The sequence below is a fragment of the Saccostrea echinata genome, unplaced genomic scaffold, assembly GCF_033153115.1.
Source record: "Saccostrea echinata isolate AGI-Se365-2 ecotype Australia unplaced genomic scaffold, CSIRO_AGI_Sech_v1 ptg000052l, whole genome shotgun sequence".
Taxonomy (NCBI): Eukaryota; Metazoa; Mollusca; class Bivalvia; order Ostreida; family Ostreidae; genus Saccostrea; species Saccostrea echinata.
The window spans coordinates 4,424,493-4,451,983 of record NW_026889801.1 but is presented as its reverse complement, the minus strand read 5'-3'; the positions used below and the strand labels follow the sequence as shown (position 1 = coordinate 4,451,983).

General features: G+C 33.3%; 1 protein-coding gene across 9 annotated transcripts in view; it reads right to left on the bottom strand.

The window, feature by feature from the left end:
* LOC133204112 (neuron navigator 3-like) overlaps positions 1-27,491 on the bottom strand; it is a 160,142-nt gene that overhangs the window by 93,843 nt on the left and 38,808 nt on the right. The window contains exon 1 of one of the 9 annotated variants that reach the window (XM_061339876.1): positions 26,843-26,904. The exons of 6 other annotated variants lie outside the window; for them this stretch is intronic. In XM_061339876.1, the coding sequence (XP_061195860.1) occupies positions 26,843-26,893 (51 nt within the window). In that variant the 5' untranslated portion in view covers positions 26,894-26,904. Of the gene's footprint in view, positions 1-9,514; positions 9,832-16,239; positions 16,279-26,842; positions 26,905-27,491 lie in introns of those variants that run through there. 2 more of the 9 variants (XM_061339878.1, XM_061339875.1) reach the window with 2 other exon arrangements.

Below are 27,491 nucleotides of genomic sequence, written 5' to 3'. Positions count from 1 at the left end.
ATGTGCCCTTGTGAGGGACCTTTTTTTCAACAGCTGTCTTCAAATAATGATCATCATTCAAGCCCTTTACTAATACTTTTCCACTTCTTCTTCACAGAGAAAAATCTCAAAGTAAGACTACCTTTAAATGATTGTCTGTTTGCCCTCTCTTAACCGAATGACTAAAAACGTTCCAACTCAAAACTTTTTTTTTCAAAACTTTTTTTTTAAACCTCCAAATATTATCTTTATTCATTCCAGAATTTCTCATCCCATCAACAATTATTTCAATTTTTTAATACCTTCATTTTCAATAAATTTGAAAATTATATGCACCGATATTGAAAATTTTGAAGCAAAAATTTTTTCCCTAACTACCCAATTTTATTTTTTTTATTCTGAGTTGGGAGAGAGCAAGTACACTTTTTTAAACGATGGCCTTACACTTGAACTTTTTTTTTTATAGCTAAATATATCTGATTACCCATGATGCAACCAAATTATTACCTAGGATGCAACCAAGTTCTACTTGTCTGGTTTTAAAGAAACTTTAATTAAGAGTTCTAGGTGTCTTCCTTGAGAGATGAGAGATTTAGTACATCTCATTAACTACGTAGTCAGCATAAAATAAGTTCTCATTTGTTCACAACTCACAATACCGTATGCAACAAAGGACCAGTTATAAAGATAAAACATTTCATTCAGGGTTTTATTGAATCCTGGAACAAAAATCTCCCTGATTAGATACTGTAATCATTTCTTCATTTTATGTCTCCTGTCTATTTAATTGTCAAAGATGAAAGCGGCCTGTTCAGTTAGCACATGATAAGTAAAACAGAAGGGAATGCTTGACAATAAAACTCTAGTTATATATCCTGTTAATGCAAACTAGGTCATACCCAGATTTACTGGCAATAAAATAAAAATTTCTGATAACCTATCCTAAGATACAAATAATGTTCCACACACAATTTAACTGTCAAAACTTCTATTGGACTTTCAATTTTTTACTTTTAGCACTTTTTCAAACCAATTATCATTCCATTCAAGTATGACAATTAAATGAACCATTTTGTCACCAAAAATTTAGTAGCTTATTTCCCCATTTTTACCACTTTGCTTTTAAAATAAGTGAAATTTTGGAAATATATTCACATTTTCTTTTTTAAATATCTTAACATTTACTAAATTTTTCTTGCAAGACTTGCACAGTTTATCTTGCAGCTTAACACAAAATTTTGCAGAAAGCATTCAACACACTGCTAATAATTAAGTGCCTCTTAAATTTGCAAATTTCACATTTCTGAACTTAATAATTTGCAGTCTATTTACTAGCACATGCCACTGGCAGCAGTTTCACATCTTCTCAACAGTTGCTGCAACTTATAATGCACAAAAAATATGAAAGACAATAGGCTACATAAACAATTTTTTAAAAACTTTTTTTTCCAACCTGGAAACAATTATTTCATCTGGAAATTCTTGAAAAAATCTTGTGTAGTTGTACAGAAAAGCAGGGCTTGTTCAGTGCATCTGGATCATTGCTATCAATAATCTGTTATCTGATAAGAATAACCCTACCATTTCATATCAAGACAACAATATTAAATCCATCAATTTTCACTCCCTCATGTTAGATTTAATCATCAAAATCAACTGTATGAAATCCATTAGTAATTATCAACTCACAGTGAAAAGCTTTTCATCTTTTTACAAATCATTTGTGGTTATAAGCAGGGTGTGTCGTCTTTATGAAATCTACTCTAATATATATATAAAAAGAAAAGACAACACAGGCCTATGGACTATAATGCTGTGACTAGATTGATCAGTAAATTAAATCTCAGTCTTTCTCTATGACATCTGCTTTGACTGATCTAGGATATATTGAAACAAAAAATATTGGAATGCTATGGTTAAAATTAGCCTAATGGTTCTTTAGTAGAAGTTGAAAATGTGAAGTTAACACAGACAGGTATAAGATGCTTGGACAATGGGTGACCAGAAATGCTCACATAAGCTTTCAGCTCAGTTGAACCAAAAAAGCAACAAAAATAAGTCCTCAAATGTATACATATTTGGGTCAAACATTGCACTTGAACAAAAACACACTTATCTACTGCATTCCTACTGATAAATGTGGACTGCTAGGATATCATACTTTTATGACAAGCAACCCTGATATCCAGCTATATAACTAAGCAACCCAGATATCTAGCTTAATAACTTTGCTTATAATCTCAGCTATCAATAGGCTAACCAAATCTGTGTTGTAAAAAATATGTAAAATTTCACAGTATACGTTTTAAAAATGATATATTGGTTATGAAAAAAGGCATGTTTTATTATGAAGGTATGTCAGATATAGTTGGGATGTTTTAGATTGCTAGCATAACTTTTAGAACACTACTCTCAGGTATTGGAGAGTGAAATTATGAGCATAACATTGAAAGCACTCCCTTTACCATAGAAGAGAAGGCTTCATGTTTGATCTTCTCCAGCATTTTATAACTTGCACTCACTGAAAATAGCAACTTGTTCCATCAATGAAAAAAGGTTAAAGAAGATAAAAACCAAGTTCTCTGAAATCAAATAATGAAGTCTGTGCATCTGCCAACATTTTCAAGTTGGCACTTGAAATTGCTGATCAATTTGTGGAGAAAATGCTCTGTAAAATTGTATACAGATGCAAGAATTCTCCTACTGTTGAAAAACACGATTTTTTTCCTCAACATAATGAAAAGTTTTCAAGAAGATTCTTTCCTTTTTCTTTTTTTAAAAAATAATTCTTTAACAGTGCTCATCACTGAATTTCAACCTCTTCTAACTTTTGCTTTAAGAGGAGAAACAAGTTTTACATCACTAAGACTAATTTTCACCCTATTTTTCATAAAATCAGATGTATTTAACCCAGTATCAGCCAACTCTTAGAACAAGCTTTTAGGGGTCAAAAAGCTTAGATGAGTTAGCTCACTTTTGATCTCAATCTCACTTTTACAAAAGGAATATATATTGGAAAAGCGAGACTGAGATCAAAAGTGAGCTCATCTAAGTTTTATGGCCCTGGAGCCAGAATCTCAATCAATTGTCTGCTAAAAGTACTCAATATTAATCTTGAGGACCTATCTCTACAAGTTTGTGTCACTTCCAACAAAATGACACCAAACCTGTTCATTCATATATCAAGGGATTGAAATCTTTTCGATAAAATCATCTTGTCAACACCTAGGCCTGGTTTATTCTTCCCTCATTTTCACCTGTAGTGGGTAGATTTCTGCATCACAGCAGTAATCCATTCATAGAGCTTTTAATACACTGTTCCCAAGCCCGATGATGTCTGCCACATCATAATGGCTATTCTCAGCAGCAAATAGCAGATCTAATGGACATTTTCTTTAGTTTTTTACAGAGCTCTACACTTCAGTGTAAACAATGATGGACAGCAAATCTGCTGGAATATTGGAGATTACACTGTTGGTAAACAGGAAAAGACCAGAACACTTGCTGGTGCATTTCACTGGGAAGTTCCGTTATTCCAGTTTATATTGACAGAGTGACCCTTAGCAACATCACTTCACTGTCTTGTGCAAAACATAGCAAAAAAAAAAAAAAAAAAAAAAAAAAAAAAGAGAGAGAGAGAGAGAAGAAAATAATGAAATTTTCTAAATGTTTGCATGTTTTCGATTTTCAAATCGTCAAATACTTCAAAAATCTTAAGAAAGCTACAACTTTTATCTTTTTTGGTTAAAGCATTTAAAATAAAAAAAGGCCATTAATAGCATTAAACTTTGTTAGAATGTCTTTTAATTCAAGTCCTCTATAATAGAACACAGTGACCTATCAGACAATATGTTGCCAATCCTGTTTCTTGTTGACTCTGTTCCTTATGAAAGCAACCATACCATTTTTCTTTCTATTTCAATGTCAAAATGGAAACATGGCAAGTTTCAACTTCCAATCAGTTTTGCAACTTGAGCTACATGCTTCCTACAATTAGCACTTTGAATTTACAAGTTGGAGGGGGTAGCATATGGTTAATGTTCTCTGCTCATTAAAAGTCAGAAAGACAGAACTGTGTCATTTCACAGAGCCCACACAACAAAGTTTTTTTTTTTTTTGGTTAATGAGGTTCCAACATCAACTAGGTGTTTTCAGGTATGCGATTTTAAAGGAACAACTTCAAATATTTCTTGTTAAACTTATAAAAAAAAGAAAGAAAAAGGAAAAAAATTAGAAAATCTCTCTTTGCTTACATTGATTCAAGAAATGATCCAAACATTTGATAAAGTTGCAATCATTGAGAAATTCTGGCAATATCGTAAACTTCAATTGGCCAACTTAATTTCATCTGAGTTAATTTATTAAGCTTCCTAAGTTCTCCATTTAGATTATGGATAAGATCTTTAAAATTATTTTCATCTACAAATTGCAGAGAACAAAATGCAGAACAGGAAAAGCAAAATTTACAAACATTAACTTGTACAATAATTAAGCCTACTGTACAGTCGTAACAAGTACTCTTTAACAAATGCAGTGAAAAATAAAATATGTGGTGTGGGATTATTGAAGGGTAGATAAGGAAAATTCTTAACCTGTACCATAAACTCCTTTGATATTTTTTATTGCTCCACAAATAGCACCCCATTTTCCCCTAAGAGTACACCATGCACTTCTACCAATCACTCAGACTATGCTTTTTTCATGCCCCATCACAAAAGACGACATTAAATTCCCTGCATTATCAGGTACTACGAATGCTACATTTAGCTTCACTTAGGATAAATCATCTGAAACAGAGAGAACTCTACAAAAATTCTGGAAAGCAAAGATCTCTATAAAGCTTTATACACTAGAAACCCTGCAATGTGATGCCTGATCAACCACTTAAAGGAGTCATCTGTAACATGTATGACATAATTATTAAACACTGCACCACTTGTATGCTGTGACCTTTCCGAAATCGAACAGATTTATGCGATAAAACAAAAATGCAGCTAATCATGCTAGAGTTGTCCTCCTTGATGCAAAGCGTTGAAACTATTTTCTCCTAGATACTATTAATTTCCTTTTCATACCTGCTTCTGTAGTAAATTGTCAACACATTTAATTACAGACTTTGTAAAATCAACCATCTTGATTTCAATTTTGGCTATCATCTTCCTGGAAATCAGAGAACTGAAACACTACTGAAAGATTGGGTCAAATTAATAAAGTTCATAACTTTATAAACTTCATAATTGTGGTAAATTTTTATAGGGTTTTGTTACTTACATCAAAAACATTAGAAAATTAAATTTAAAACGAAATTTTAAAAAAATGAACATAGTAGGCCTAAACAAATTATTAGGTTATTATTCAAGCAATGACCGAATTTAACAAGGTCCAAGTTAATCTGGCATTTTCAGAAGTAAACTAATGTAATGCAGTCTATAATACTATGCATCCGAGTAGTTTGTTTACATGTAATGGTTTTCAAAAGATTAAAATCCTAAAACTGCTTAACCAGCATCTTTAATTTTTGTAGAAAAATCTTCAAATTACTTTCTTTTGTTTGAGTTAGTGTATGTGTCTTTTGACCAAAGCAATTTCTGCACTCTTTTCTTTCACATAGATTCAACTAACATGCTAATTGCATGGCTTCCATTTTAAATTTCCACTGACAGTAAACTAATAGACAGGGTCTCGTGATCCCATCTAAAATTTGTATCATACTGATAGTACATGTATCATCTCGCTGAGGAAAAATGAATATGCCAAGACATATTAATTAACTCTATATCAAAAAAGTTTTCTTTGAAGTGTGATAATTCAACTTGAATTTAATCATAAATTTTATCTGTATCTTTGTTAATAGCAAAAATTTGACCTAGCTGCTTTTAAAAGCTATAGACACTGATCAGCCTAACCTGCAGGTCTAATTGGTTCATTTGTAAGGGAGAAACAAATGACCAGAAAACGCAGACAAAAAATGAGACAAATTACCCGAATACGCAAGGGATTGGTCTATGGTTTTCAACATTTTTGGATGAAATGCTATATGAAACATTAGTTTCACTAACTCAGTATAGATAAAATATATCACAATCAGATTTACTGTCTTAGCTGTCTAATAGTCCTAAGAATCCTAGAATAATTATATATCATAATCAAACTGAACCAATTAATTAAACAAATCTCCAACATAATTGTCATAATTTTTCTGTCATATTTTCATTTTGTTTTACAAATTTGTAGTTTTGAATGATTTTGAATGTTGAACAAGGATGGCAGTGATAAATATGAAAATTTTCAAGGTCAGAGAAATTAAACTGAGTAATGATTCACTAAGAAAAAAAATGTATATCTATAAAAGGTTGAGATCTTTCTTACAGGATAAACGATTGAAATCTTTTTCTTACACATGAACTTTTTTAAAATCTTGTTTCACCTGACCTTTATCTGTAAGACAACCAGTTCTGAATATGTGTTGATAAACAACAACGCAATAAAACAGGCAAAACAAGAAAACAGAAGAGTTTCAAATTAAACAAATCTCTACAGAGAGGCTGATGTGTCAGACAATGAAACTACTCATTTGTAGCTAATCCTATTGTGTGATCTCAGACTAGTGAGTCAAATAATTCAATTGCAGCAAAATCAATTCAAGTTTGCCAATACACTGAACCCAATACACTAAACTCCTATGTTCGCTGATAAAACTATGAAACACTCCATTGGGGATCAAATGCCTCTGCATCAGTAGTATGTAGCATTACAACACATGAGTATCACCATGCCAAAATTGCTGTCATAATATTCCTGGTATTTTCTTTTCTTTGTAATGGATTGTTGTACATGATCCACTTTCATTTTTTTTTTTCCATTACACAGGTTCAAAATGTTTGTTGTTTTTATCCCTTATATATTAGATTCAGACATCACCAAATACCAGTTAAGGGCTTCAAATTTAGACATTGAGCACTCAGCATTCAGGGCCATCGAGCAGTGAGAGTTTTGCCTGCCATGATAAGGGGCCTCTATATTTAAGATCTCATCCAAAAGATCTATAACTTTCAATTTGCTAAGCGTATGAACACATTACCCATTTTTGTTGCAGCCCGGCACAAACCAATGACCTTTTAAAGATGGACCAAGTGCTCTATTGACTCAGCTACCCTGCCAGTCTCGAGTACAAAATAGTTCAGAATCATTGTTAAAATGTATCAAACTGTTTCCTATGTTAGAGGATTGCAAATAACCACTGTCCCACTCGTATTTTTGTCAAAGGGGAACCAATAGAACTTTTACCGTTACCTGACTGTGTCTGATTCTACAAATATTTACTTCCACCGATTCAGATGCTTTTCTTCTTTATTTTTGATTTAATTTCACTAGGGGTGAAACACTTCACCACCATATCGATTCAGTACAGTATTTTTTCTCGGTTTGATACACAGTACAAAATCTCCATTTCTTCGGTTTGGTTCATTTTTTTGGTCGGGATCAATAATCAATAAGTAAACCCACGCTACTCAGCATACCCTATTTTAATTTTTTAAAAGGTAAATTTTTTAGGACTGGTAGTTTGTAAAATAATCTTTAACAGTCAAATCATTCTAATTAACATCTTTAGTCAATTTGAACGTTGATTTAGTGACAGAAACATAAACAACGTCGAATTCGTTTCCTTCAATCAAAATGTATCATATCGAAAAAAAACGTACTGAGACAAAATATGTATCGTATCATAGAGGTATATTTTTTTTCACCCCTAAATTTACTGTTTCCTCCTACAAAATGTTTTCCATCCCCTGAAGCATGTCAATGTAATGACTATGTGAGGCCTCAAAGTGAAGAAAAGCATGGAATTTCATATAGAAGTGTTGTGTCCAAATCCGCAGGAATAATGAGAGAATATATACAGCATTGTGAATTTTTTGGAGATAAGGATATGAATAAATCTGGGAATATTTTTATACTATTAAAGTAGACAGAAAATCATGGACCCCAAATTATCAATGTGGGAGCTAGTAAAACTTATAAAATTGGGGGGGGGGGGGCACATGGTCTAAAATTTTATTTACAACTAGCTGTGTTATCAATAATGTTTAAAGTTAGTGAAGCATCAAGTTTATTCAAAGAGATCAAAGTTGATTGAAAACTGAATGTCTCATTTTAGTTAGTGCAACATGCTCCTATTAATAGCCAATATGTCACTTTCAATCTTAAGTCAGTATCTACACCTAACACTTTAAAAATCACATAAATATCAATAAGCTTTCAGGAAAGTTTAAGCCTCTCCCTGATAGAATGTCTTTGAGTGTACAAGAACTACTACTTTTAAGGATAACACAATGATTCACAAAGTCTTATAACAAATGTCCCTCACCCCTTTTCCATTTCGCAGAGCGGCACTTTTTGGGTCAAATAGACAGATTTTGAACATGCCAACTCCTTTTATAGTCATTTCTTGAAGAAAGAGACAATTGAGGATTCTTGGTTAGGGTCAAAAGAATTGAAAATGATAGTAGTTTTGCAGCCTACCTCAGGGTTCAATTTTCTCAAGTTATCATATTTGAGTGATTTTAATAGAAATTTACCAGAAATGTCATAAGATTTGACTAATATGCCACAGCAAAAAGAAATAACTCTAGTCTTTTTGGTAAACCTCACATTTTTCACAATAGAATTTGGTAAACCCTCACATTTTTCACAATATACAATGGAAAACGGAAAAATATTTTTAAAAATTATACCCCCTTCTCAAAATTTTCATCTATTTTCATCTCATACCCCCTTATCAAAAAGAGCTATACTTAAGACCAATTTATTGATTGACAATGGTTAAGAAATAACAATCAGTTACTAATGAACTTTACTTTGACTTTTAAGAAGGTTCGATAGCAAACTTGCCAAAGATTTTGAAATCTGTGACATGCATGTGTAAAATTTAGGTGGGAACAAAGACTGAGTTATACTGCATAGGTCTTCTAGAAAGATATCAAAGGTGATGTATGGATCTGAACTAGTCATGCTTTCTTATGAAAACATAAATTTTGATCAATTTTGACACTTTTCTTTTTTCAACATTTGTATATATACTATTAACTTTCGAACCATGAAATGGAAGATAGAAGTAATCATTCAAAACAAAATTGCCTACTAAGACTGATTTAACTAGAGTTTTTTTTTTATACCTCTACCAATTTTTTCCTCTACATAAAATTAAAATCATTAAAAGTGATTAATTCCTTAAAAATCACTGTGAATGGACTTATCCCGGTTTCGCCGTGTGTTAGTCTCGTGAGCTAATCCCTGTGTTGAAATCTAATTCCTGATTATGCGTAATCCTTTAGATTTTACTTTTGTATCAGAATAATAAAACAATTAAAAAGTATATCACTGAGGGAGTTAGCAAGATACCAGTTCCCCTCAACCAGGACAATTTTCCTTGCTTTCGTCTTGGGAAATAGCCCTGGCCTCGGGGGCCTGGGATCTTGCTAACTCCCTCATGTAAAATAATAAAAGCTTTGTGCCACTGCTGATTAATTCTTACCTTGGAATTGTAGGTTTTGGGTTCTGCAGCATCCCAGACTGTTACTATGTAATCCAAAACCATGATTTGGCCAAAAAGTATTTAAAAATAAAAGATATTCCAGAAAAAGAAACAGTGTCAAAATCAGTAACAAGGTCACCTCTACAAATTCCAAAGTCTGGGAGGAAAAGTTTTCAAGTCTGAAAAACCTTAATATGTATCACAAGTTGCCAACATGAATCTCATTTTGGTCACCCTCCTGTGAATGTTCCACAACGTATTACATCAGAAACATAAGAGATCGCTATCCACCTGCACAAATGTCTGCTATCATTGTCTTTTTTATCCACTAAAAACACAAGGTATACCGCAGCAATGCAGCAATATGGGTTTGTATTAATATGCAGGATCCCACAAAAAACAAGTGCAATTGCAGAATCAGTACGACTCCACCGAGGTGAAAACCAACATGACCTGCCTCTTATAAAAATTTTCAGAGCAAGTGGTTTTTTTGGAAGGATAAAAATATTATCTCATTCAGAAGACAAACCTCAAATTGTGAAGACTGAAGTGTTTAGCAATTAAAAGGTCTGCTATTAAACAGCAAGTGCATAACCCCCTCCAAAGAGTCGTTATGAAATCATCCAACAGATGCGTTCCATTAAGGCTTGAAAACCCCCACAAACATAAAAATCAAATCATTGATAAAACTGTGTCCCTTTCTCTTTGATTGATGTAATCCTTTATAAAGATTACCATCAACTGTAAAATGGAGAAACTTTTCACTCAAGACTATGAAAAGCTTGAATGAATGGGGAAAATTATTAACTTTCTGATGATCGCACACACTTTTCTTTATATTCCTGAAACATTTGAGTCACTTGTTTGATGGACTAATGATTTGTTATTAGAGTATCCAATAATTTGGGAACATTTGGTGAATTAATGGCTCAGAGTCCAGTATAATCTTATTTCTCATGGTCCAGTAATGGTCAAATCAATAACATATCTGGCCTTCTTGGTCTAGTGTGCCAGAAATCAGAAAAATCAACAAATATTATGACGACCATAAAAACATTAAGCAATCAATCTAATGGCCAAGGTATAGAATTCCAATATCCACAGCAATGGACGGTTTTTCCTTCACAAATAAAAATAAAATCCTTTCTCTTTGTAAAAGTTTCATTGACAGCTAGTTGTTTTAAATCAAACAGTTCATGTTCTAAATGTATCCTGATTCAGACAAATATATTTGAAAAGTCTAAAGTTTTCAATAACGTTCATTGAAATGTACGTCAAACCTTTCCACAAAACATTTAAACTTCAGGAAGCAAAACCTCAAACCAAAGTCTGTCGAATAAAGATGAAAAAAGAACTCTGAAAACAAACTATGTATACACAAGAGGCTAAATCAACTCCACCTTGCATCTGATGATGAAGTTTGAATAAAAACAACACTTCTGCAGCTAAAACTGGCCACACACACCTTTATAAGAGAGAACAGCTCCATTCATCAGATGACAGGATGAAGTCTAGCATCTGGAGATAGATGTTAATTCATTGGGGAGAGAAGAGCCTGTTGTACCTGGTCACTTATAAACCATTTGTTGTGGTTGATAAATGGACTTCGTGGGTCTAGACAAATAGGCAGCCATGCAACTCCTAAATCACCAAGTCTACTGCATTTAGATCTGGTTTTCTTTCTGAACCTTAATTTTTCATGTTTCTTGAGACTATATGGAGGAAATGTGTGAGATCATTGAGAACTTTCACCTAACGGTTAACACTCCCTTTTTCTTATCAACAGTTTATTAAATTTGATAAAGTTGATTTGATAAACATGTTACCCTAATTATATGATAAAACCGCCAAAACTGTATATGGGGGAGTTTTGAAGCAATTTGTTAATGCAATATCTTTTTAAGTTCCAAGAACTGATTATATAACAATAGCAGGAAAAAGGTTCTCAGAACATCAGATTATCATTGATGTGAATTGATGTAAGATCAGCCTCTCAGCGTGTGGTCCATTTTGTATGCAGCAGACACTATATGATAAAAGGCCAATAAATTCATTATGATGTGAAATACTATCAATGATGAACAATCTAGATTACAGATATTGCAGAGATGGGTTTCTGCTGAAATATTATACAATTTGCCATAAAGCACCTTGATAATGTGTGACTTTTAGCTCTAATGGTCAGTGATCAGAAAAGCTTATAGATTAGTAAGGTGTCCATCATCCATCCGTCTATCTAGCTGATTGTCTGTCCATCCGTCTGTAAACAATTTTTCAAAATGCTACTCCTCCTACAGTTTCAGTCTGATTTTAATATAACTTAGCACACAAGTAGACTACACCAAGACACATAATTCTTTATATTGGTGTTTGATTTTAATGAATGGTGTTGCCATGGTTACTAAAAATAGAAATTTTCTGTGAAATAATGCTACTCCTCCAACAGTTTTGGTCCGATTGTAACATGGCACAAAAGTAGACTACAACAATAACATATTTCTGTATATCAGTTTTTGATTTTGATGAACAGTATTGCCATTATAATTACTAAAAATAGAAATTTCTTTGAAATACTTTCAGAACACTATTCCTTCTACTGTTTTGGTTTGATTTCAATAACTTGCAACACAAGTAGACTACACTAAGATACACAATTCTGTATATCAGTTTTTGATTTTGATGAATGATGTTGCCATGGTTACTAAAAATAGAAATTACTGTAAAATTCTTTCAAAAGGTTACTCCTCCTAAAGTTTTAGTCTGATTGCAAATAATCTTGCCACAAAAAGAGATCATTATTCTATTTATTGCTATTTATTGCTGTTGCAAAGTTTCAAGTTCATGTGCTACTTTTCTCTTCCTTTACTATAAGTACAAACCAGTAGAGCTAGTCTCATCAGAGACTTCTGCTTGGTCCATTAGAAGAACATGTTTTGTTAAAAACAAAGTGTATCATTTTGAACTCAGGAAGACAAAAACTTCAATACATCTGAGGGTTCCATGAATTAAGTATGGGCTTAAAAATGAAAAAAAAGATCATCAGGACCATACCTACTGAAAGAATTTTGTACTAAAAAAATGTTTACTACATGTACCTCATAGATATCATCTAAAACAATTTGTAACAATACAAGTTTGTGACCTTTACCCTTGACCATTTCACTTCAAAAAATATGGGTCATGTTTTAGTTTGGACAGTATTGAAGTGAATCTTGAAACCATTTCATTCCAAATCCTCACTCCAATGTAAAATTTTGCTGCAAAAGCTAAAGGACTTTAAAGTTATCCAGAAATTGAAGTTTTACAGACAAACCAAAGGTAATACAAATGTATCCCTGTTTTTAGCATGGAGGGGAACAATAATCCATCAGGAAAAAAAAATAATTTACAAATGGTAATGGACCAATATATCCTACTGGCAATCAATAGAAAGATATTGCTAAAAAGAATATAGAATGTACTCATTCATTACAAAAGACAGTATAAGAATACACAATTGCCAGTGAGCTTCATGCCCCCAGCAGCATGGCAGCTTTATGGCTGCTCCATTCCAAAACTGCACAGTAGACAGGTATGTAGAAAACAAGTGATGGCTATGTATGATACTGACAGAACAGGTTCAGACATTACAATACAATGGAAAAGCAATACCTTCAAACTACCAATATGTAACTCTTTCACTTAAAGCTATGCTGTCCTGTTCTAGAAGAGGAGGATGTGTTTTGAAATTCAAGATAATTTACAATCAACTAAAATTAGTGAAAGAAAAAAAATCAGAAAAATGTAATTCAAGTTAAATATAGTAATCGAAAAGCTTTAATCATGTTTTCTACTTTTACCAGCAGAACACACTTATACTCAGCTAGATCAGGGCATATTATTTTCATACGATTACTATTGCTAATGAAGGTATATTTACCAACAGTAAGCCACAGCAATATAAAATCATGCTTCAATTACCATTCCTACATTACTTTCATTAAAACCAATTATACCTGCAAACAGATCTCATTAGTTCCCGAATCTATGGCAGCATAGGTATGCTACCTGCACATGTTTGTGCAACATAAAATTACACTACAATTATCATTACAATCATCAGATTAGTGTGAACCATAATCGGATTGTGCATCAACAGTACGCATTGTCTGCAGATGATGTGGGCAAGGAATGCACAACAGCTGTTGCTTTTATAGCTTAAGATTATCACAGTATATGACTGAGTGGAGGATTCAAAAAACAACTAAGAGTATCGTTGGTGGATCCAATATATATATATATATTAGGAATGTCAAATCGGTCAATTTTTGATAATCGGTTACTCAGACGTTTTTCCGATCGAGTACCCGGGTACTCGCTGAAAATGTAAATACAAGTGTGTTAATTTTCTAGAGCCCCGTTAACCTATGTTAAACCCCAAAGCTGTTTTTTATCACGTTATATAAATGTAAATTATATGTATATAAACATGGAGGTCTAACGGAAATGATTTTTTGGTACTAAATTTATTTATCAAATAAACACAAAGACATATCAAAAATTACAAATGGCTTACAGTTCTTGTTAAGGATCTATTTCATCAACGCAAAAGGAGGACAATCTGTTTCGTAGCGAAAGAGAAGGAAAGGACGTTGTGGGATCGCTAGTCTAATATTTTTTTCATTTGTTGGTTGTTTCCCCCGTATACACTAAACTTACCACGGGAACTGATTTCGCCGCCGTATATTAACTGAATAATTTATAAATGATTTGAAGATAATAGACCATATTAAACGATGTTCACTGAAAAACAATCATTGAAGCCATCAAAAAATTAAGGACAACAATAGGTGAGAAAAAGTGTGTACCAGGTGATTGGTCACTTATTACTGTAGTAGTATATACAAAGCCATAGGCGATAACGGGTGTTTTACAGGAGTAGATGACTACACGCTGATTAGCCGTATGCATATTCAAATTATTTTTTGATAAAAATATGTACTTTGTAATAAGAATAAAATACACATCCGAGTAACCGAGTACCAATTTTAGTATTCGATACTCGGACGTTCGATCGAGTACCCGGTTAACCGGGTACTCGTTGACATCCCTAATATATATATTTGTACTAGTATCTCAATACAAGTATCTCGATTCATCGAGTTTTGTTTTTTGTTTTTATTTTGTTTTTTATTTTTATATAGCTGATAATTCACAAGAAATCACCAGCAATGTTCCAATGGAAATCTTTATTATACATTATTATCAATGAAAAATTCATCATGAATTAAATCCCAAGACATCCCAATCTTTCCATCTGTGCATAATCTAATCTTTACCCTGATAAGACATTGAGCCCATTTTCCCTGACCACTATGGTCAACATAAAACCACAGCCGTAAATCCCAATTTGATGAACTCCCCACATTGGAGGTCCCCTCTAAAATATTGACTCTGCAGTTGACATGGCCATATTGTCCGTGCTGTGAGAAAAACAGTTAGTCATCCCCCTAATCTTCTCTCCAATAATTGTGCCTTAATTGTCGAGGAACTGCTGCTTATGGGCTTCCTCTTGCCTTCGGCTTGACCCCGAACCACCTTTTACAGAGCATGACTAAGACAATGGGAGACTCTGAGGCACAAAGTGGAGGGGAATTCCATTTGAGTTGCAAATTTGTCACTTCAACTGTTGCCAAGAAGTGGAGGTAATTTGACAATACGAGTCCAGAAATGTGTTTGCCACTGTCTGGAGTAATGGATATTGGTAATCTCCATCAAAATTCCAAAACAATGACAAAGCATAAATTGTCTCGGAGAATATTTGAATATTCTTCATTTTAACATTAATGATTTTTTTTCTGTTCCTATAATTTTGTATACATAATCCTCATTTCAATTTGATGCACCATCTTCCTACCATATACAAAAGTAAGTGTAATATCTTTTTTTCAAGTATAATAAATATTAATAGATTTTGATGTTCCAATCAAATGCATATCATGAACAAAAAATACAGTAGATTTATCATTTTGTGATTTTTTTTGCAATTCCAATTGAACCACAACCCCATCCAAAAATGAACAACTGCAAAATTACCAGTTATGCAATAATACCATTTAACTTTTAGACTTCACAGAATTTAACACACCTTTCAAGTGTAATCACCATATCCACTAACTGACCATACAACTGAACCATATTGGCAGCCTGCTGTGTCAATGATTGCTTTCCATAAGGTTACTGATCTAATTAGTGGTCTTAATGAACAGATTAGTGATTCAGTGACTGTGGTCGACACAGCAGGTTGCCATACAATGGAATTTCATGGACAATGTATCAAGTGTAATATTTCTTTTTGAAAAGTAAAGCCACCTCAAAATAAGTATTTATTTTCTGTGAATAGTCAGGGATAAATAATTAAATCAATACCTTTTATTAACAACTACAAAATCCAAAACTTGTTCAGGGAAAATTTAAAGAAAAATCATTAAGTATGATGGACAAAAAAAGGAGGTATTTTATTTGCAACAACTTCAAAATATTCATGAGTTTTTTAAAAAAAACTTTTTTTTAATTAATTATCCCTGGTCCTTTAGTTCCAGATGTGTCTAATTAGAGACATCTCTAAACTGATTAAAGCTAATTTCACCAGCCTCTGAATCTGAACCAATATCAAACATTTGCCTGACTTTGCAGACAAAAAGTTCATTTCTCTTTTGTGCAGCATTGAAAAAAAAATCTCTTACCTTTATGGTTCCTTCAAACAACATCTTGAGCAATAATCCTCTCCACTAATCCAAACATATGGGATGATCACCCCCAATATCTGTTTCACTTATAACACAAAGATGATGAGTACAGATGCAGGAATAAAGAAAACAGTACTCTCACTCAAGCATCGAAAGAAAGACAAAAAACTTAGAGACGTAGCATCATCAAAGACTTCTTCACCTGCCTGAGAGAAAATGCTCTATCTAATTAGCAGATCAAACGAATAGCAGATATGTTTTCTCTCAGCCTCTCTCAAGTTCCAGGTATGCTTATTTTTTTGTTTGTTTGGAGTGAGATTGACTTTGAGTCAATGACATCTGTTGTCCTGATAAGTATAAAAGTCTATACTAGAGGTGCCAATTTACCATTCATCTGACGAAAACATTTGGAAAACTCTCCAGATTCATTCACTACGCATGATAAGGCTATATTTCCTATCCATCCCCTAGTACCACCAAATCCTTGTTAAAGTTACCACTTTCTACCCCCAACAATTCCCAAACATATCTTGAAACGATTAAAATGTCAGTCTTCTCCTGCTTGGCTGTTCAGCTTCATTTTCATTGAATTATTTATGATCCTCGCAAACAGCTATATTATGCTTACTGCACAATTTCAAATACAAGTTTTCACTCCCATACACCACCTAATAAATTCCTCTTCAACCTTTTTAAATAATCCCAACACATGTCGCAAATGCACCACATGGAACAGTTTTTCCCTAATATTGTTCCTTTAATAACTACACAAAACCTTAAATATTTGCTCAACAATCAAAACACACACAAAAACTCAAAACGCCGTTTCTAATTAAAGTCCAAAAATGTGCATGTATATCAAAATCCACTGCACCAGAAAAATGCAGTCAAGTATACTTTGTGATAAAAAGAAGTCTATTTGATAAATCTCTCCATTTTCTTAATCCTTTCACAGCACAAAAGTCAAAACAGTTGATAAAACTGCAAAAAAATGTTTCACTTTTTCCCTTTGATCTAATAATCCGTCTTTTCTGCAGAAGTGTTCACCACACAAGATGTTAGACAGAAGCTTCAATTAGACCCTCAATCAAGATGACAGGCCTGATGCAGCAGCTGCTAATTGTGGGGAGGTTTTAGGGAATACCTTTTTCACCTTTAACCTATCAGCATCTGTGTCAGACTCTGTGACTACTCCCTCCCCTGGAATTGGTCAGCTTTAATGGGTGATATCATCACAAGACTTATTAATAACATCGTCTTCCTCTATACTCAGACTGATGAAACCAACGATGACATCACAGTTCATCAAAATGTGAAACATTTAAAAAGATTAAAACACTAATCAAATTGCCATGATCATCCATTATTTCAATCACATTTGTTTCACTGGCAACACTTCAGCTACTTTGAATCAAATCACCAGTTTCAGACTCATAGATCATTCATGATGTACTATTAAAAAAATTCTTCCAATATACATTGAAAGTAATTATAAAATCATTAAACATGGATTTATCCTATAAGACAGTATGTACAGAATCAGATAAAAGACTACATGCCAGGAATCCGTCTGGGTATTCAGTGAGACCCCCAGATGACCTCCAGGTTTTTCCAGCTGAACCATCAATATTACCCCTAGCTTTACCTAATGAATATTAATTAGATGTGTAGCATCAAAAGTACAGTCATTTCTATCTGGGAGTATCTTATTGCTCCATTATTTATCATCCTGATCAAGTCATTTGCAACATTGAATTTCTTGTCTTTACTATGTATATCTGCCTTTACAACAAATCAATACAGGGATATGTCTTATAAAGCAAAATGTACACTGGTATACATATTTTATACCAGCATTTTCTTTTCCATGCAATAATGTAGATCAAAATAAGCTAACCAAAAACTTTTGTTGAATTATGCAGTAAAGAATCCCACAATATATTAAGCCACAAGTGAAAATATGTGTGTTGTAGAAAATGCAATATGTAGCTCAAATCAGGTAAATAAATAGATAAAAATGAATATTACAGCAAATTCTCTAAAACCAAGTTTTTTTTTATATTTAAAAACCACAGAAGTTAAAAGTTGCTTCTTATAAATTGTTCGTAATCTAATGCTTAAGTGCTGCACTCCCTATATATGGGACACAAGCAGGTTGATGGCAGCTTAATAATGCACTCTCCATAGATGGAAGAACAGCAGGTTGGAGGCAGCCTAGTGTTGCATTCCCCATAGATGGAACACCAGCAGTTTGATTATGGCAGCCTAGTGCTGCACTCCCAAAAGATGAGACACCAGCAGTTTGATTGAAGCCTAGTGCTGTGCTCCCCATACATGGGGCACCACCAAGTTAATGGCAGCCTAGTGCTGCACTCCTCATAGATGGGACACCAGCAGGTTGACGGCTGCCTAGCTTTCCAAAGTTAGATTCAACAATGCAGATAACTTTTCTTGTCTGCATGCAGACATGGAAACTCAGGTTGCCCCACTTGGATTTGAACTGAAGACCCTTCCAATGAAAGCTTACCCAAATGACACAACTGTGTCAGGTTCACTTAATACACCAGACTTCTGACAATAAATTCTTGTCATCTGATATGACCGAAGTCTCAAAAGCAATATCTTTTTTTTTCTCAAAAATATTTTTTTCCCTCTTCAATACACAATTTTATTGATTATATGCAATTCTTCATGAAAATGAAATTGCAGACAAAATGATTAATGCACAATTATTTTATTCCCTAACATTAAATCCACTCCTCTACATCCATTTCTAGACCCCCTCTGGATTATGATCAATTGTATATTGTTATAGTATAGATCAGATTCAGCCTTTATTGCACTCAGCATCACAAATTATATCTATCAAGGTCTGTCTAGACACCAATCAAACAGCTTCCTTTGTAATTGGGGGGTCATATGAGAACATCAATTTCTAACAAACTTGTCTAATATTTCTATTACATTGAATATAGAGATTTAGACCACTGCTCTCAGATTCAGATCATTGATTATAAACTTCATAGTTCCCATTAACATGGGCACCAAACATATATACGTGATATTTCGGACTATGCATTTTTGGTCTAAATTTCAACATTTTTATTCAATTTTTTCATTAGGGATAAAAAATTAATTATTTCCTTTTACAGTGTATTTTCAAAACCAAAGATTTCACCTTTAATGGAGAAAAAATTTCAGTTTATTTGGCCATTTAACATATTGGAACAAATTAGGATTTGAGGTAAATTCAAGAGGAATAACTCCTTAAAATTTACACGACTCAAATTTTATTCATCACAACAGTAAGGAATAAGAAAACTAAGAATCAAACTTACCCCAATTTTCTTTACGTGTTTACTCATTCTCGAATTTCAATGACAAGACAGATCATGAATACATGTTGAAAATACCAGTTTCTCAGCTCCTGAGAAACCAAGAGCATCATTCTGAAGAGATCAAACATCAAAACAACCAAGGAGTCATCCATTCATCATCAATTTTCCCATACATCATTGCCTGAAGAAACTTTTGTATGTTTGCTGATTTTGATTGTCTTAATAACTCAATTTTGTGTTCCTTTGATGTCTATACACTTTCTCTCTGATTAAGATTAAAACCTCATATTCATAGTTTGAGTAGAGATAAATGGTAATTTCTCCCCCAAGAACCACAAATTTGAACATGAATAGAGAATTTCATTGTGGGGGGAACATAACATCTGAGAAGAGAAGGAAAAACATTATTGAAAAGTTATGGATAATTCACCTGGTTTCCATAAACACTCATCAATATTGAACCTCTTGCTGAAAATCTATCTTCATTCATGTTGCAACATAGAAACTGATTTGGCTTAGAGTACACAGCATACTTTACTATCCATTTATAAAAGATCCCTCCTCATAAAATATGATTATTTGAAAACCCTCATTGATCTTAATTTGAAAAATGACTATTAAATAAATCTTTATATTTTATTTAGTCCTTTTTATATTTAGGCCTCCCTCAATGTTATGACTAAATTGCTTGGATATGAAATGCTGGTAAACACTTGTTTATGTAATATTGTCTGTTTTAATATCCAAACTAAAAGTCCCTATAGTGTTTTGAAACACTACAGTTAATGCTTCCTATTAATTTGTGTTAGCTTCCAGCAGAGTGAAGATGTCCTTAATAGATAATGTTTTCCTCCCATGCTGTTTAAAAGGACACCATTACATAACAACCGCTGAAGCCCACTCAGGGAGCTCCAAGGCAGATAAGTTATCTGTAGTGTCGGATACAGCCAATCAATACATCCCTTTTATTTGATCAGAATGTGCTTAATGAACCAATCAAAGAATCAGTTACATGCTTAAGTTAATGTAGATTAGCCAATCAATGGAAGCATCCGACAGAGACAATGAATTTGTAACAAATTGAGGACATTACTGGTATTTGCAGATTATTCTGTTTAGTGGGTTTCTATGCAAAATAACTCCGATAAGAGAAATCATAGAGCAATATCTGTCCGAGGATTGTGCATGCTTTTGTCAGGGATGTTGAATAATAGGAATATCAAAAACTTAATGGAAAATTAATCTTGCAATATTTTTAATATGACATGGAAGGTCTCAACATTATTTTACCATGTTCCAGGTTCTTCTGAAACACAGTATTTGTCCTTTTTTCCCATAATCCAAACTTACTAGTAACAAGTGCATTATTAAATAAGATGTCTTGCCATATAACAATTGCCATTAACAAATATGTAGACAAAACAAGGATATCGACAATCTTATTTGAATTCAATATTGTGCAAATTCTATGGCTGATACAATATGACCTTTTTTGCAATCTGTCACTAGGCTGAATTTTGACTGAAATTTTTCTTACAAATTGTTAGGCCATTACATATATGTACTTTCATACTGAACTGTCTACAGATTACTCCATTTACCCATCATGACATGTGACAGGGGATGCTTACTCCTTAATGGCACCTGATCCCACCTCTAACATTTTCAAAGGTCTGTGTTTGCCCTGTTCCTAATTTATATTGTTTAACTACTAAACTTTTGCTAATTTTGATCATGATTACTGTTTGTTGACTTTTTTTTTCATTACAATGCATTTGCAGTTAAAAAATTAGTTGTATATTCTATTTTCAGCTTATACATGTTCGTGCTAATTCAAATGCAGCAACTCTAAAGAGTTCCCCTCATTTCCTTCATCACTATTAATCAGTGGTCATTACCATTAATAGCAATACTTTTATTACTTCCATTACACCAGTTTTTAGAGCGAAAAAGGAAACTTTAAACAAAATTCATTGCCATTCTCCAATTATGGATTTAATCAAGCATCAACATCCTTCACCTTAAAATCCTGGATTCTAGGAGTTATTGCTTCTCAATTTGTTTTGTGTGGATGCTGACTTTGTTCCCGATCTGATACCATGACTGTGTAATTTCCTTCTCCTGACACCCTGATTGATGATAGTGCAAGATTTGACACATTATGATTGTTAATGAGAGAAATTTTATTAATGATTTTCTGGATACTTTTGATTTTAAAAAAGTTATACAAGACAGTGACATGAAATTCCTCCGTTTATCAACCATGTTTATTTCTATGGAAAATAAGTTTTATTTCATTTTATGTAGCTTAACGGTAATTCATGTTGATGGGGTATTTCAATGCTAAGTACTACATGAACAAGGCCATAGCAACAATGAAACTTCAATCCCCTTTTAAATACAAGTAATTTTCTATTTAAGATATTTTGTATATCAGAATTGAGCATATTTTATTGACAAAAATCAAAAAGATCAGACACAGTTCTGAAACTTAGATACTAGTACATGTAGTCTTCTTATACAATATTTTCTATAATTTTAATGGCCAATGCATTGACTTTGGGGCTGTAGTTGCCCCAGGACATTGCTCACAAATTGGTCTCGATTGTCACCAATGTCTAGGGCTGCCCTACATCTTTGGCGACGGGTTTTCTGCTTCTGTTGTCGGCAGAATCTGTGTTTTTGGTAGTGGCGGTTCCCTCCAGGAATGTCGTTTTGACCGCATGCAAAAGTTTCTTTTGTCCTCGCGGAACGTCTGTATCTTGTAAATCTTCCACAGTAATGAGATTCAATGCCTCCATCGAGTCGAAACCTAATTGGAGAAGACTCTCCGCAGTTTTTTCAGACAGTTTTTGGCTGTCGCCCTTTTTCCACTTGCATCAAAATTTTGACCTCTTCCTCTTTTCCCTGCATGTTGAATTCTATAATCACTGAACAAAAGTCAAAGGGGGAAACAATAAAGGTCTAATAGCATCTGTGTCCAGAACGAGTGCATGCGCACACAGGTGACACAGTTTTGCAAAAGAAACATCCTTCGCAAAAAGCGAAAAGTCCAGCCTAATATAAAATAACACATTATCTTTGACGTCGTTACACTCAATTATGTAGGAATCGTAACATTTAGCCTCGTCGCTGTAGATAATGTACCATTCAGGAATGTCTAAGAACATTCAGAGGTGTTGATAATCCGCCTTTGTGGATATGAGGTAAATCCCAGTCTATAAAAGGCACAATAAAGTCACAGAGTTCAAAGGGCGTTAAAATAACGTCACAACATTTGCACTTCCGATTTTCATTTTACATAATGCCACTTGAAAGGTTTGTTGATATTGATATAAAATATATAAAAATTTGGCAACAAAAGGCTTAGAAAAAAATGACGAGGTCTGTGTGCAACAAAAAATTTTTTGAAATTGACGCTAAAATGGTACCAAGTCTTTCTTAATCATATGAAAATACAGCAATCTCATTGGTCAGAATTGAAATCGCTGTCCAGTCTTATTTTCATTGGTGTAAAGCAGAACAAAACAAGATTTCATTGGATATTGCAACTTGTTTTCATAGGGGGCGCTGTTACAACCCTGGAAACAAAATTAGGACTGGGACTTACCCCTAGGGGAGACTTACTAACCAGAGTAAACAAACAACAACAAAAAATAGCAGAACAAAAATGACATCATATCAGATTTGATTAATAAAAATTAAATTAATCTATTGTAATAACCTTTATAACATTAAATATTTCATATCAGAATCGTATAATATATCAATTTAAGCATTAAATCCTACTGGGGGTTAAAGCAATCAAAGAAATAAATCAAAATCACACTTGTGGGATTGCAGCAGAATTGCAGGTGTGATTAATTTCCCATAAATAAGGATTTGTTTTACATAAAACCCATTAACGAGATGCTATCAGAAGGGAGATAATTCAATCTTCAGATGCATTTGTTTGACTTGTTGACTTTTACTCCACTATCTGTATTGATAATCGAGGACATGAACCAGAAACTTTTTTCTCTTTAGATAACAGGTGGAATGGTTGTAACTGCAATGTCTAATCTATAAATCAGGCATTGTGTATTCCTTGTAACTTTCTGATTACAAGACTCCAGTCAGAAAGAATACAGATTCATTCACAATGCAGGCTTGCAGTAACCAATGTCATTTCTTCTTCATGATCATCATTAATTGGGACTTTTTTTCTTTTATGTTTTTGAAAGTATATTAATAATTTCAACTTGCAACAACTTTTGCTATTTTTGTTTTGTTTTAATGTGTGTGTTTGTGAGCTGTTTTCAAGAAACCGGACACAGTTTTAAATTTACAAAAACAATCAATCAATACGATGAAAACAACAGCACTTTTCTCTCCATAAACTGAAAAACCATTAACGAATATATACAAAAAATAAGAGGCTGCAAACATACAACAGCAATCTGCATGGGAGACATTAATTCTAAACGTAATCCCGACTAAGACTGAGCTGAATATTTACAGAAATCCCATCCTATCAATGCCTTATAAATCAATGATCCAAAGATAAAAACCCAGTATTAAGATAATTAAAACATTCCATAAAACATTAGCCATTTTTTGCTTCTCCAGTACATTACATTAATAGTGACTGGAGCCTGGAATTCTAAGAACCATAAATCGACACTTTATCAGTACTACATGTAGCTGCTACACCTTGGGGATGACTGCTCATCAATAATTAAAAGGTTGCTTCAAGGATGTTCAATCCTGCAGTGCAAATTACAGGTTTAATCAGAGTTCACATTAATAGTAAACCTCACCACTAATGAAGAACTGGAACATTTTTACTTACATCAAATTCCAGTATACGACTCTCAGAAAAATCAATAAAGCAACAAGTGGTATTACTGAAACTGATATCAATGTTTTAAAACAAAGAATGGCCAAAAAATGCAATTTCATATAAGACATATTTTGACTATAAGATTTAATACAGTTGAACTTCGGTATCTCCAATATCCATATCTCGAATAAAAAGGATATGTCTGAGTCTGAAGTTTAAAAGATTTTTCTTTATGTATTAGTTCAAATCCCACTGTGGGATGTGGAGACCGGTCCTTCGGATGAGACCGTATAAACGGAGGTCCTGTGTCGCAGCAGGTGCTGGCACGAAAAAGATCCCTCACTGCTCAATGGCCCTGAGTGCCGATCATAGGTCAAAATTTGTAGCCCTCCACCGGCAAGAAGTGGTGTCTCCATATGAGTGAAAAATTCTTGAGAGGGACATTAAACAACAAACAAACTTTATGTATTATACCCTCCATATCTTGAATTCTTGGATATTTATCTCAACATTTTTTCTTGGTCCCATCAACTACCAAATAATGAGTTTGACTCTAACTACGGTTTTTGCATTGGAATTTGAGAGTTATATGAGACAAGTGGGTGGAACCTTCAAGACCATGGAAAGAACCACTAAAGTAAGAAGAAATAAGGCAGATTTGCTTACATTCTCTTAATTTTCAAAATTTAACACTTTAAAACTTTGGAACTTACAGCTGAAAGTGATTTAATCGATCTATAACAATTTTCAAGATGTTCCTCCCTCACCACCCCCATATATATACAAATTTATTTTAGAGATCATTCTCACTCTAAATAGATCTCAGCTAGCAAGATAAACACATCATTAGAGGTTCAATGACTGCATATAATGGTATATATAAGTCTTACAACGTAAACATCATTGCAATATCAATGGAACTCAGTCCTTTCTAATCCCCTCTATAGCCATTTATAATCTCTTGTTGAACAATTTACATACTTTGTAATTGTTATTCTATACGTAATCACCAAACAATTTAGCTGAGTTTGTCAAACATGAACACAAAACAAGATATTCTTCTATGTCAATCTTTGCTGATCTCGGGAGAACTGAGTTGATCTAAGGCCATGGAGACACCGTCTTGAAAGGTCTTCCCTGGCAAATCAATATGTATTTATGGTCATCATCTGTCTAGCAGGTTCAAGCTTCATAAAACATTGGATTTAGTGATCAATAGCCTGTCTGATTAGCTTAATTGGTCATTTGATTTGTAGGGTACATTGCTCATGCTTAAAGGTCCATTTCCTTACTTGTGAAGCCATCACTTCATGGAATGGCACAAGGAAAATGCTCAGCATATCTTTATAACCTTGTTCAAAGAGCAAATTATATACTTGCATCTGCATCACCTTCACAATTTTATCAACATATTATAAATATCATGAATGAGTTTCAAATGCTGCTGTAAATGATAATCATCTTTATCACCTTGTGATGTTTCCTCTGATCAGTATATCAATGTCGTTGAGTGAGTGAACTCACCCCTGATTCCTAATGAAGTTACAGAAGTTTAAATAAGAGTGGACTAAAAAGGTAACAGTAAACCATTCATCATCTTGTACACAAAAACAACAGGTGTTACTTTCCCAAGACAAACAATAAAAGTATCTGTTGCAGAATTCAATGACTATTTCTCACAAGATTTTCATTAAAAACACATTTTATAACAAATTATAGAACTTACTACCAAAGGCAACATAATTACAAGTCAAACAATTGATGAGTAGTATCTGTTTTCAGAACTCTATCTTTAATACTATATAAACCTACTTTTATTCGTGTGCGAGAAATATCCGCTAGTTTCGCAAACTTGCATTACTCACAAATATTTCTGCCCAAGATCTGTTTATTTCCTTGGGTATTTATATAGAATATATCCTCAGTCGCAAAAATTACTAGTCCTCACTGATAATTTCAAACTGACAAATCACAAATAAAAGTTGTTGGGAATAATAGCTGGTTTACACTATTCTTATTCAGGTATTTTGTTTTATCTTATTTTATGAAACAACAGTATTTATGCTATTCACTACACTTAATTTTCGTGTATCCTTTTAATTATAATTAGAGTTGCCCAATTTATTGTATTCTACTAAGGTACACTGGGACTTCAGTTTATTTCTGTGTCATAAACATCACAAAATATTTGTAAAAAGATCTAAATGAAGTACAAGTGATTAGAGGTACATTTTATTCAATTAAATCTATTTCAATTTGATCAACTCTGCACCTAACTTGAAACAGATTCACACTTTCACTGTATGTACTTTTCAACCATGATCTAAAAGTGAGGAAAATTTTACATCCTCCAATCTAAAACCTGACTTTGAATGCAGCATAATTTTGTTTCTTCAATTAATTCCAATGTTTTAGATACACTTACAAGAAGATGACATACCTTTAAAATCTGAGAATTGTTGCTCTCCATTCTCCATAATTTAACACTCATCTTGAATCCTTTCAAAAAAAAATTCCACTTGTTCAAAAACACTATTGATATTAAGTAAATCCACAATTTTTCATTCCTTCATCTCCTTCAAACATTAACCTCCAATGTACATTCCAAATTGTAAAATATTCCCATTGCAGCAGTTAGTCCTTTGACTTGTCTTTTTTTCCCCATATCGTATTTTGTCGCTGAGCAACCTTTAGCTCTCAGCTCTCTGAAGATAATGCTTTTTTGGGCTTAACAACAAATGTAATTAACAGCCCTGCTTTATTACATTTGGAGGCATTAATAATTTCATATTCTCACAACTTTTTTTTCTATATTGTTCTAATTTCCCTTGCAGTGAGAAAGCCGATTTTTCCCGTGATACTTATGTATTTGGAGTAAAACCTTGTAATATTTTTTACATTCACTACAAGTGAGCATCCTTCATCAAAGATTTGGATCGTTTCCCCTTTCCTCACTGATTATTTCCTATTGGAAAGAAAAGTAATTGTCACCATCAGGCAAACTTCAGATTAAGCTTTATGAATTCCCTGGAATAACTTAAGCTGTGATCCATACTTGTAGAGTTCCTCTTCCATTGGGTAGGGACAAA